At 39.6% G+C, this 13,386-nt stretch overlaps 1 protein-coding gene across 1 annotated transcript in view; it reads left to right on the forward strand.

Moving 5' to 3' along the window:
• POLQ (DNA polymerase theta) overlaps positions 1 to 13,386 on the forward strand; it is a gene marked incomplete at its 5' end in the record, with an annotated part of 83,319 nt that overhangs the window by 42,010 nt on the left and 27,923 nt on the right. Inside the window, 4 exon segments of the mRNA XM_081318921.1 lie at positions 1,244 to 1,487; positions 4,714 to 7,013; positions 9,662 to 9,808; positions 10,329 to 10,522. Coding sequence (XP_081175047.1) covers positions 1,244 to 1,487; positions 4,714 to 7,013; positions 9,662 to 9,808; positions 10,329 to 10,522 — 2,885 coding nt within the window.

Consider the following 13,386-nt stretch of genomic DNA (forward strand, 5'->3'; position numbering starts at 1 on the left):
TTGTAGAAAAAAAATAGAAAAAATATATTGAGGATTTACAAAGCAGAAAAATTACATTAAGATTTACAGGATGGTGAAAGAAAAAGTTATATCATTTTTGCAGGTCATATTGAATTGGAACAAATAATTTTTAAAAACATCAATTTAACACTGTAAGAATATTAAATTCAAATCAGAAATCAAGATAAGCAGGCCAGTTGATAAGAAATATCAATCATTAAGTTATTAAGAATATAATAATTAGCAAGAAATTCCAACTTATATGAAACAGTAACTTGGTGGCCAATCAGGCAAAATCTAACGTTTTAAATGGAGCAGAAGTCTTTGAGTGCAATTATAGTTCATCTGTGGTCCCCAACCTAAATGTTAATATCAGACATTTTGGATTAAAAATTATTTTAATATTAATGCAATAACCTTAGTTCCTTTCCTCTAGGGAAAAAAATGGAAAACAGAATACGGACACATACTATACTGTTCTAAACAATCTACAGAGAGTTCCTTGGCTTTTTCAGACTTAAGGAGGTGTATTTCCACAAAGGGCTTTGAATAGAATATCTGGGGAAATACTGCTTTTTCTTTGAGTGTGTTCACCAAAATTGTAGTGTCATTGATTCCCCCCCTCTTCAGGCAACAGAGGACTCATTTTTACCAATATTTAACTATTTACTCATTCAGTTTTCCTCATATTAGCAGTTTAGACAAAATGTCCATTCTTGCTAAGTACAAGGTTTTCTGAAATAAGTTTTCTAAATGTTAAAAAGCCCCATTATTCATCTTAAAAGATACCACCTAGGAGAGGGAAAGTAGTGCTGAACTACTTTCAGGTACAAACAAAATTTAGCACATTGTAAGACAAATATGGAGATAGAAGGTGACACTAGTAATGATTGAACATAAACAGAGTATGCTTATAAGTTTTCTTTAGATCATTTGATTCAGAGAAAGATATTCTTAGCATAACCAGACAATTTAAAAGCTCAAGATTGTTAAGTTGTTCAAAAGGCATCCATTCTTGTGCTTTAATGCATTAAAAGTTTTTTTCTTGACTGAGTTGTGCTACATTTGCTGGATGATTTAAACATTCAAACATTTGCTAGATGATTATTTCATGTGAGAGAACATACCCCAAGGGAATCTGAGTTTTCAGAATTTTCAGACAGACATTCACTAATGTGGAATGGCAGATTCAATCTTTTTCCTCTTCTATTTATATTTTAAAATATATATTTCTATATTCCAGGGATGATTACTATTTTCTGTAAGCAGCTGGGATGGCACAACATGGAACAATTGCTGTCCCAGTTTCAGAGTCGCCTTAATTTTGGAATTCAGAGAGAACTCTGTGATCTTGTCCGGATATCTTTGCTAAATGCACAGTGTGCTAGAGCTCTTTACAATGCCGGTTTCATCACAGTGGCTGATGTAGCTAAAGGGACTCTTGAGGAAGTAGAAAAGGTTTTCAGAAATGCAGCACCATTCAGAAGGTAGGAAAACATTTCAGTATTGCTGAATATCTTTTTTGTGTAATGTAACTTGAGGAAGGTTAAGCTACTGGATAATAGTTCACTTGGATACAATTCAAATACTCTTGAATTCTCCATCAGTGAGAGGTTATAGCAGGCAGAAAAAGTACAAAAGCTGCTAAAGTCCCTCTTCCTGCCAAGTTAACCATATTTGCGATCTTACTTCAAGGAGGGAAGAAAGAACTTAACAGACTTTCCTTTGCAACATATTTGTCTTCGTTTTATTCCTTTTACTCTGGAGCCATTTAGCTGTGCAAGATCTCTTGGTAACTGACATACTGATTTTGGTCAGATAATTAGATAATCCTTGTCATCCCACCCAGACAAAGATATTGCTGTCCACAATCACTTCCAACTTGCACAATTTAGTTTACTGACAAAATGAAAAATCAATTTTTATGGGAAATAAGTAGTCCTTTTTTAGTGAGTAGAAGATAGTATCACGCTTAGGTGTGTAGATATATATATATATATATAGAGATATATATATAGAAACCAATTCCATGTATGATATATATATATATATATATAGAGAGAGAGAGAGAGATATAGAAACCAATTCCATATATGACTCACTTTAATTAGAGATTTTACTATTATTTCTACAGCCCCTTGGTTAATGATTCTTATCCCCCCCCCAGTGTTAGCTTAATCCAGAGAACCACTTTAGTGTAGTGTTGAGGCATAGTATAGTGTAGGAACTGGGAGAACATGAGTTCTAGTCTCCACCTTAGGTACAAAGGCAGCTGGGTGACCCTGGGCCTGTCACCCTCTCACCCTAGGAAGCAGACAATGGCAAACTACTTCTGAAATCTTCCTAAGAAAACTGCAGGAATTTATCCAGGCAGTCACCAGAAGTCAGCATTAACTCTAAAGCACCCAAAAAATATCCACACCTTAGTCCATCACAAATATGTTGCCATTTTCTGTTTAAAATATGTATATATTAAAATATTCCAATGAGGGTTTTCTTCTATTCTTGAAGAACATAAAATTATAAAAAGTTGGAATTAATGATTTGTTCCTTGCTGACTTTATAGTAGGTCAAAATTTACAATATTTAGCTCCTGCTTTCCCACTTTCTTTCCTTAGGCACTGCAGTGTGATACTCAGGTATATATATATATACTCAGGTATATATATATACACAGAAAATAGCTTATACAGTTCATAAATTATCAGTGACATAAGCGATTTTTTATTTTCTTTTAATTTATTTATTTGTATCCTACCTTTATAATTTTTATTTATTTTATTTATTATTTATTTTAATTCCATTTATATCCTGCCCTTCTCCGAAGACTCAGGGCGGCTTACAAGCTTAGCAGTAGCCTTCATTCTATGTATATGCCTGCTTATTAGGGCTTTCACACACACCCCCAAGCGGCATTATTACAAAGTCAGCTTAATTGCCCCCAACAATCTGGGTCCTCATTTTACCTACCTCAGAAGGATGGAAGGCTGAGTCAACCTTGAGCCTGGTGGGATGCGAACCTGCACTAATTGCAGGCAGCTGGTGTTACTTAAGGAGGCATTAGCCCACTGTTCCATCAAGGCTCTTAAATAAGTCAAGGTGGAAACATATCCAACACACCTCCCTCCTCGTATTTTCCCCACAACAACAACCCTATGAGGTGAGGTGAGAGTGAGGGACTGGCCCAAACTCCTGGCCTTGCTCTTTGTACCCCTGTGCCTTAACCACTATACCAAACTGACTCTCTGAACTCCATTTCAGCTCCATGTTCCTATACTTCATGAGTTTTGTATAAAGAATGGTAGCTTGAAATCTTTACAGGTAGTCCCTAATTAAGAACAGAATTTTTATCACTGAGTAATGCAGTTGCAGGTGTAACATCACATGACTGCATCACTCGGTGACATTAGTTTCAGTAGTCCCATTTGTGGCCATTAGTCCAGGCTCTCATTCTTCTCCTGCCCTGCCACACTCACCTCCACTGCAACACCCCCAACTGCCTATCTCCCACATCTCTGCCCTTTGAGGCACCCTCCATTCCACCACCTTGTGCGCCCCCATTGCCCTACATGTACTCGCTGCTCTTCTGAAATCAGCTTGTTCCTTCACTAGGTGGCTGCTGGCCATGTGTAGCCTTCTTATGAGGATTAGGAAGGCTTCAGAAGGCCTCCGGAAGAAGCCCTCGTAGTCAGCGGCTGCCTTGTGGAGGGCCAGACTGGAAATCAGCAGTGGGAAGAAAAAGATGGCAAAGATCAGTTGGGGCAGCAGAGACAGCTAAGTGCAGGGCCGCCAAAAGGGCAGAGATGGGGAGTGGGGAAGCAAGTGGGTGGAGGGAAACTGAACTGCACCCTGTGAATAAATGCAGGCGGGCTGTCAAGCACCCATTTTGATCACCCTGGGGGTGCTGCAGCTTTGAGGACTGGGCATCACAGTACTATTCATTCAGCACCATCATAACTTCAAATGGTTCCTTAATGAATGGTTGTTAAGGGAGGACGTCCTGTAATATGCTTGTGTGTCTTGCACTCCCTTCCATATGTCTATGGAGATTCTCAATAATCCAGGTCATGGTTGTCCCTAAGTTGCTTTTTTTAAAACAAAAAACAAAACAAAAGGCAACTGGACTTTGTCTCCCCCCCCCCTTCTGAAGACCTTTCGTTTCTTACCCAAGAAGCTTCTTCGGTCCTAAGTTAAGTGGTGGGGAATGGAAAGATTTATATCTTTACAGTCAGCAAAGAGTCATTCAGGCCACTTGGGAGATTATCAGAGTCACCTGAATCAGAGTGCAAATGGGAGTGGAACCTTCTTGGGATTGCGGAAAGGACTGCATTCATTCCCTCCCAACTTTTTTCCTTTCATTTGGCTGTTGCCCCACTTATTAATCCTATTCGTCCAAAGCAGGTGCCTGATCATGCTCAATTGTTGAACTCATTCAATCTGTAAATACTTTAAGCATCATTCTTGCTTTATTCTAGTACTTCTTTCCCTCAAGGCTGCAGATATTTCCCTTCTTGCCTACCAGAACCATCTTCCTTGTTACTTTTTTACAGGTGGTTTGAAAGGAGGGCATCTGTCTTCTGTCAAGTGTTCACTTTGCCTCAAAAGATCTCCTGTGTTAGTCAAAGATAAGAAGATACTGTATGAATTCCTTAGTTATATTTAAAAATGAAAGATAATTTTTTTAATAAAACTGGTTTGTGTCCCTTGCTTTAGCACTCGCAGAGCAGTAGATGAAGATGAGCAAGCTGCCATGGAGCGCCTTAACACCCATTTCATGTGGATGTCTGGAATGAAAGGCTTAACTGAAGGTGAAGCAGCCCGTCTGATTGTAGAGGAGGCTAAAAGGCTTTTAAAGCACGACTTAGCTCTTTGGGGAGTGCAGTGGAACCCCAATACCTCAATCTTACTGGATACGTCTTACACACTTTCCACAAAGGAAAGTGTTACAGAAGGCCACCAGAAACTCAGAAATAACCACAATACAGACACAAGTGTGAATTCACAAATTAAAAATATATTGTCCGTTAAACAAAAAAATAAGAGGCAGCTGGATGGTAATTCAGCAGAAGAGATTGATAATAAGGTTCCAATAGGGGCAGAGGCAAGAAATGATGACATACACCCTAGTGCCAAGAAACGAATGAATTTAAACAGAGATATGATAAATTCACATGAGAAACAGATGTTGGATGCCGGTGAAGCAATGGAAAGCGGTGAAGACATTATGAAGAGAAGCTTGAAAGAAGGCATAAAAAACGATGTTGCAACTAGATTTAAATCTAATGTTGAACTTCATTTCAAGCAAAGTATGGATGAAAATACAATTACAAATCCCAATGGGATATTACAAGCTGCAAATAGAGATGAAGTGAATATTCATACCTGCAGTTTTTCAAGCAACACAGAACGTATTAAGAATGGTTATTCTCCTGATTTGGATCTTGTCTTCAAAGAATTTGAAGAAAGCTTCCAGCTGGATACCCAAACAGATAGACTACTACAACAGCAGATGGCAGATGAAACTGCTAACAAGCAACAAATCAAAGACAAAAAACTGGTAGCCAGTCTAACACAGAAAAACTGCATTGATATAAATGGTACCAATATGTCAGAAAAAAATGCTATATGTATTAAAGATAAACTAGAGTGTGGAAAAGCACATTCAGCATTATTGCTTAGTAAAGTATCAGATTTGGGATGGCGTCAAACTGAAAAATACCCAGGAACATCAGTTGGCTTGGAAACAAGTTGTTTTTCTGTTGCAGATTCCCAGTTGGATAGCTTCTTACGGCACTATCAAACTCCAAACTTAACAGAACAACAGCTCACTGTTCTTCCAAATAATATTTCTTTGTCTCTCAACCAATATCCATCCACTGTGGATATAAATGAAGCAAATCTGAATGGCAATGATAGTTTATTATTTGATGGAGACTTTAATCACATGGATGGCTCCCAGGATGGTGATAACAGTGAAATAATTATGGAGACACAGGAGCTGGTAAACCTTCCTTTGTTCAAAAGTGCTTTAAAATATACCTCGGGTGAATTGAAAACAAGACCGAATAAAGCTATATCAAATAGCACTGTGAACCAAAAATTGTCAATGGGATGTAACTTTATAATGTCAGATACTAGTTCTTTACATGAACCAAAAATATTAAATGATGTGGTTTTACCTCCTTTTTATAAAAACGGCAAGATTCTGAATAAGACAATGAAAAGGCTAAAAAGTAGTGAAAAGAATGTAAGTGAAATTCCACAGAAAGATTGTGCAGAAGAAAATGATAAGCGAATGAACAACTCTGATGTTTTATTTGATTTGAGTCCAGGAATGCAGGAAATTTTAGACAGAGGGTTAAGTCCTTCCAATGATAAATCTGAACTGGGGCCAAAAAACAAATTGAATTTAGTGTTTTCTAAGAATACTACAGATTCAAGGACTCCTGCCATTTGTCCTGATCAATGTGAATTATCCTTGCACAAAGATTTTGGCAGAAATTGTGTAACAAGAATGAAGGATGATCAAAAAAACAAAAATGGAAGTTGTGTTTCTTGGATAGATGGGAACAAAATGCCCTTTTCACCACTGAATGTCATAGAGTCTACTTCAAAATGCATAGAAATACCAGTTGTGACAAAAACAGAAAATCCAATCTCTATAGATAAAATTCCATATGTTCAGTTGATACAGAAGGATAAATCTGTTTTACCCATACAGGAACAAGTGTTACAACATCAGCCAGAACATTCAGAACATATGGAGTTTAATCTTGAGGATAATTCACTGATAAATGAATGTTTTTCACTCCATTTATCTCAGGAAAACGTTCCTCCAGCATCTTGCAGTGCTGATAATTTCTCAATAATTGATGTTGCAAATGATAAAACTCTCTTCCAAACTTTCATTAAAGAATGGAAAACACACAAAAAATTTTCTATCTCTGTGGCTTGTGAAAAGACAAAAAGCCCTCTGTCGCACAGATCAGCTATTGGTGCAAAGTTCAAGCAAGGTGAGTTGTCTGTTGTGTTTTAGCTTGCAGATGAATATTTCCAAATTTGTATTAAACTATTTTTAACAAAAAAACATTTACAGATCAATTAGATAATTTAATTAAAATTTTGGAAGGAAATAAATTCAGAATTTTATAGCTATGCAAGAGTTACTGATGTCAAGGTGGCAGGTGCTCTCCGTAATTGAGATGTACTTCATATGAAACATCAACCAAGACTGATAGTTCTGCGGGCAGTAAAGCAGTAATTCTATACAGTATATACATTCAACTTAATACAGCATGTTTTGTTTATACATAGTACACAGTGCTGCACACTTGTGCACACATGCATGAGCACACAGGAATTAAAATTGTATGATACTGCTAAGGTCAGGCCTATAGTGCCAAGTGCCAGAACATTTGAAAAATTTTAACCACATCACTTTAGCTGATAGACTGAAAATTGTACGGTAGACATTTATGTGCTAGTTGCTAAACTGTGTAGCAGTGATACTGAGTGGCTAAGCTGAACAAAGAAAAAGAAAGGCAAATATCTTATTTTGCTAAATGCCTCCCTCAAGACCATAATTAAGAGCACTGTCTGAATATGTACATTTATAGATGTAAAACAGCTATAAGCTCTTAATAAACAAATCAAAGTTGACAAGTTATCGGTCAATTGAAGAATGGCATGACATCTGATCAGGATGAGTTGTAAGCACTTCTAAACTGCATTAATCTCACTTCCTTTAAGACTGTCTAGCCATATCCTAGAGACGTGGTGGCTCAGTGGGTTAGGACGCTGAACTTGTCGATCAGATGGTCGGCAGTTTGGCGAGTTGAATCCCGAGTGCCGCGTAACAGAGTGAGCGCCTGTTACTCGTCCTAGCTTATGCCAACCTAGCAGTTCGAAAGCACGTAAAAATGCAAGTAGAAAAATAGGGACCACTACGGTGGTAACGTAACAACGTTCCATGTGCCTTTGGCGTCTAGTCATGCCAGCCACATGACCACGGAGATGTCCTCGGATAAGCGCTGACTCTTCGGCTTTGAAACGGAGATGAGCACTGGCCCCTAGAGTTGGAAACGACTAGCACGCATGTGCGGGGGAACCTTTACTTTTACCTTTAGCCATATCTTAGAAAGAGAAATTCCAGAGACATAGAAAAAGCTAATATTAGTGTTATTCTCAAATAAGAAAAAGATATATTGCTTCCTTTGTCATATAACTAATGGCATTTATTAACCAAATAGCACAGATTTCTACCATATTATGCTATATTTTGTTCTGTCAGAATCAAACTAAATTCATACCCCTAATAAATAGGTGAGGGCAGTTAGAAGAAGGTTTATCACTGCAATGCTTTTAAAATGCATGTGGCTGTTTTATTACTATTAGCACACATAAAATACTTGTTTTAATGAAAGTATGGAAGTACTGTATGGAAGTTAAGTTCATGACTATCATAAATTTATCTGCTGGTGATTACCCAATGAATTTATAGTTTGGTACTACTGTATGCTCTTATCACAATTATTTTACTTAAAGAAAGACTTTTCAGAGATGGATTTTTCAGTGATAGCATAAGTTAATTAAAAAAGATGTGCTGCAGTTAAGTAGGAAGAGACTATATTGGGGTTATTATAATCTAATTTATGTTCTTTTCAACCAATTAAACTGTTCAAAAAAATATGTAAATGTGGTGACGATCCTGTCCATCAACATAATTATTCTCTGAAAGCAAAATAGAATAGGACCAAATTTGGTCTGAAAGCTGCAAAAGATAGATTGAATTAAAAAATTGGCTTGATCAGGCCAGGGGCTACAGAGAAAAAACATAAATTGCTGCCCCCTGCCAAATCCCCCGTGCCTTTCAAAGAGAGACATTTGGGCAACTGCTAAGAATATTGCTGTCTCCCCCATTTTAAGTCCATTTCCTCTTTCTCAGAAGTGTAATCCAGAGTAGGGATAGATGGAAAGATCTGAAATGTCAAAAGAATTGCAGACACAATTTCCCTTACTACTTGTTTTTACTTTCATTTGTATTCATTTATAAAATGAATGTGTATGTCTGTGCAAACTTTAAATATGCTTTAGGTTTCCTGGATTTATTGATTAGAGTAGATTTAAATCCAGTATTATAAATACAGCCAGCATGGGAAGGAGCAGGAAAAACAAATCCAGTCACTTGGCACAATCATAAAGAGATTCATTGAGGGGAGGAAAGATTCATATAGCAAGATTGTTGCTCTGCTGAATTAATGATTTACGGCTATTTTTATATCTCTGCTTATTTGGAATTCCACATCATGTTAACTACACTGTTGGCAAACATCTTCATATACTGCTACATAATACTGCCAGAATTTACTGAATTTAATTATGTAGGACAAAGATGAAGAGGATGGATGACTATTACACTTTAGTATATTTAGCACGGCAAAAAAGCTATACCTTGATGCCATCAGTGTTGTTGAAATTCATCTTTCTAACATTAGAATACTTAGAACCTATAGATAAGTGATAGTTTTTCTATAGGTTTAAAAGATTATAAACAATACCAAAATGGAAAGACTGCTTTCTACATGAAGTCTTTGGCTGATTGAAACTTGCAAAGGTTAAAATTATTGTAGCCTGCCTCTGTGTGTCCATGATTGCTCTATAGGAAGTAAATCTCTGAAAATTCTCTGTGAGAATGATGGATTTCCTGTTCATGCCTGCGAAGACTTGCTGGTGGTTGGATTAGCTGTGTGCTGGGGTAGAAAGGATGCTTACTACGTCTCATTGCAGCAGAACTCTCAAAGCCAGATTGGTAAGAATGTCTTTATTGTGTACTTCCAAAGAGGTAATAAATGTAGCGTGTGTGTATGTATGTGTATATGTGTGTTTTAATGAATTGTTAAAGTTAGTAGCATTTATTGAAGAATACCTCCAAATTATGCCGTTTTTAAAAGTAATTAGGAAATTGTTTGCCTGGGGCAAAAAGCCCAGCAAAGACCCTAGGACAGGGGTAGGCAACCTCGGCTCTTTTATGACTCATGGACTTCAACTCCCAGAATTCCTGAGCCAGCTATGCTGAGGGGAAAGAGAGAGGTTTCCAAGCTGAGCCATGCCCTAGGACAAGGGGAAGAAAATATCTTTTGAGACACAGTTCTGAGTCAGGTGACAAAAAGAAAGGTATATGTAGAAAGGAAAGAGAAAGAGAAATATTTTCAGTATAGTTTACAATAGAAAAAGGCAAGGAAGGTTTCTGCTTTTGTATAACAAAGCACACTTGTATACAAACATATGCTGTCATGCTTTCTTCCTCTCGCTTTTTCTTGTCTCTTTAGAAGCAAGTCCCAGTTTGGCACAGCCTCCATTGGATCAAGACCTGTCTGTGGCAGAAAGATTGCGACATCTTAAGCTACGTCTGCAGGAGTCTGAGAGAGCATTTTCACTTGTTGTTTATGATTTTATTCAGCACTACAAGATTCTCCTGAAGGCCTGTGGCATCTCATTAGCAGGATGTTTTGAGGACCCAAAGGTTTGCTAACTTCATCTCTTATAATGCTTTTATTTCTATAATGGCACTCAACCTGGTAAACTAAATATGAGGAAGGAAGAGGATAACCTGAGAAGGAAGGTGTTGTGGGTAGGGGAGTTTTCTTATACTAATTGTTACAAGTTAGGTTCTTTGTCAAGATTCCACGTAGTTCTCACTTCTTACAACTACATATAAGAATTAATGCAAGTTCAAGCATGCACTTCCAAGATGACTTTGACAACCACAAGTTCATAGAGCTTCTCTTAGAATCTGAAGATCTGAGGAAAAACCCGCGCAAGCAGTATATTAAAAGCAATGTTCATTACTCCTCCCCCCAGGGTCTGTGTGAATTCGAGCCAATCCAGAGTGGCATAATGTTTTGGTAACTGGCTCCATTGGCATGCTCTTCAAGGTCTCTCTCGCTTTCGTTTCCTTCTGGCTCCAAGTGCAAAAGTCTCCTAGATAAGGGTGATGCATTCCTTCTCCTGGGGGAAGGGCATAGTGGCAAGACAGTGCAAAGCATCCCCAAAGTATCTCCCCTCCTAACAGAATGGCAGGCCCCCAAAATGGTTACAAAAGCAAGTAAACTATAAGAAGGGAAACAATACATTTCTTTGGGGACCTGACATATTCACTGAACCAGTTGTTTCTTCAATAATGCCATTGACTAAACCACTCACTAAGGAAGATTAGGCTATCATAAAACAGTGCTTCCAACCCCCAATGCTTGCAGATACTCCAGAAGCTTTACTGTGATCAGTGGTACCAAAGGCTGCCAAGAAATGTAAAGATCTGGAAAACCACCCTCGTCTAAGCTTGACAAATGTCATCACAAAAGCAACCAATGCAATTCCAAGCTTAAATCCACCTGGAGGAAGTGAGGTTGATTTTAACAGCAAATGGTTGTACAAAATGATCAAAGCAGCCAGGCAGGAAACCTCCATGGCCTGATATAAAGACATTCATGCCCGACATCATCAAAACTAGAGTCCTTCCTCACAGGCAAAAGTCAGTACATACCCCTGAGACATATGATGGATCTGCACCACAGGATACAAGTCTCTTGAGAGGAGATATCCCTCCATCTAGGTCATAATACATGTCCGTTCTTCATCTTGAACAAATCATGGACTTACATGATCTTATTCCGAGGTAGGTAAAATGAGGACCCAGATTGTTGGGGGCAATAAGCTGACTTTGTAAAAATGCCGCTGGGGGTGGGGCGAAAGCCCTAAATAAGCAGGTATATACATAGAATGAAGGCTATTGCTAAGCACATTGTGCTTTAGATTGTAAGCCGCCCTGAGTCTTTGGAGAAGGGCGGGATATAAATGGGATTAAAAAAAAACACAGACTTACCAGATGAGCCCTCCACAGGATGTAGGTGTGAGGCTACTGGGGTGGAGGTGGAGATTGGCACCAAACTGTCAATTTTTCTTCCCCTGTAACAGCTTTGTGCCTTGCATTGTACCTCCTTCAGCCCATCACCACCAGAACATATTCACCTGCTTCCCCACTACACAAACCTACCCTGCAATATGATATTCAGTTACTATTTAGGTATTTCACACAATTATCGGGCAATGGGGCTACTCATTGGCATCCTCATTAAACATTAACATGAATAAATATTATTTAAAAGATGAATATTGTGGTCTTCTATGATATTACTGTAGCATAGAATAGCTACTAAGTGCAAAGACCAGTAAAGCAGAGTGACCATTGGAACCCATGCTTCTATTGAATTCTGGGAATTAGTAATCCTATAAATCTGTCATGGTTCCGATAGACTAGACATGTCAAACACAAGGGCCAGGGGCCGGATTCGGCCCACGAAGTGGTTTCAAGTGGCCCACGAAACCATCCTGAAAACAGTGAGGGAACGGCTCCTGCTGCCTTGGCCCTGGTCCAATGTACAATTTCATGGTGGTCATCTATACTGAAATACATTCAGTCTTAGCTCCACAAGGCCGTCTGGAAACAGCAAGGGACTCTGCCATGTCAGCACTGCCCCCTGGGCACACACTGAGGTGGTATCACCCTTTGTGAGGAATGAAGAAGTGCACCATCGCCTGGAAGTGGCCAGCACATGGCCCTGCCTACTTTGGGCAAGCTAGGGGCTGGGCAGTGTTGCGCTTCTCTTCAGATTCGTGCCACCTGGCTCAGCCTCTCGGCACTGTGAGGAGAGCACCCCGCTGCCTGCCAAAACCGGGCAGACTGGGGGCTGGGCAGCATTGCACAGGTAACATCGACTCTCACGCTGCTCATGGCATCCCCTCCCCCAGAGCCCACCAAGCCAGATATGTGATTTCCAGGCGATGGTTCCTTTTTTCATTCCTCATGAAGGGTGACATCTCCCCAGCTGTGTTTCTTGCCTGTTTTTCTCCCTCCCTCATCTCAAAATATTTTCCCACCACTCGAAGGAAGGAGAGGGAGGATCTGAGGAAGTCCTGCCTTAGTCCTGCCCTGCTGCCCTTTCACCATCCCCTTGCCCCCTCCACCTGGCCTATCCTGGGGGGGTCTCCCATCCTATTGCTAAGGGAGCTCTGGATACAAAGCCAGGTCTCTTCACATGGAGAGGGAGTGGGCCTCCTCTTGACTTTGCCCTCATACCCATCATGAGCAACCTGGCTAAGGAGAGTAAGCACAGCAGCAGCAGCCTTGTGGAGGAGGTAAGTGCAGCTGGGCGCCCCCTTGGGGAAGTGGGGCTGTGCTAAGTGCCGCGGGTGCTTGAGGGCTGGCTGAGCATTTGACCTCTGCACCACCGTCCAGCCCACCCCCGCATGGCCTGAGAGGAACAGTAAGGCTCCTCCAGCGGACTGTGCCTTGGCACTTGTCCCGGTCCCATGTCCTGCCAGAGACCC

This window comes from Vipera berus (assembly GCF_964194415.1).
Source record: "Vipera berus genome assembly, chromosome: 2".
Classification (NCBI taxonomy): domain Eukaryota; kingdom Metazoa; phylum Chordata; class Lepidosauria; order Squamata; family Viperidae; genus Vipera; species Vipera berus.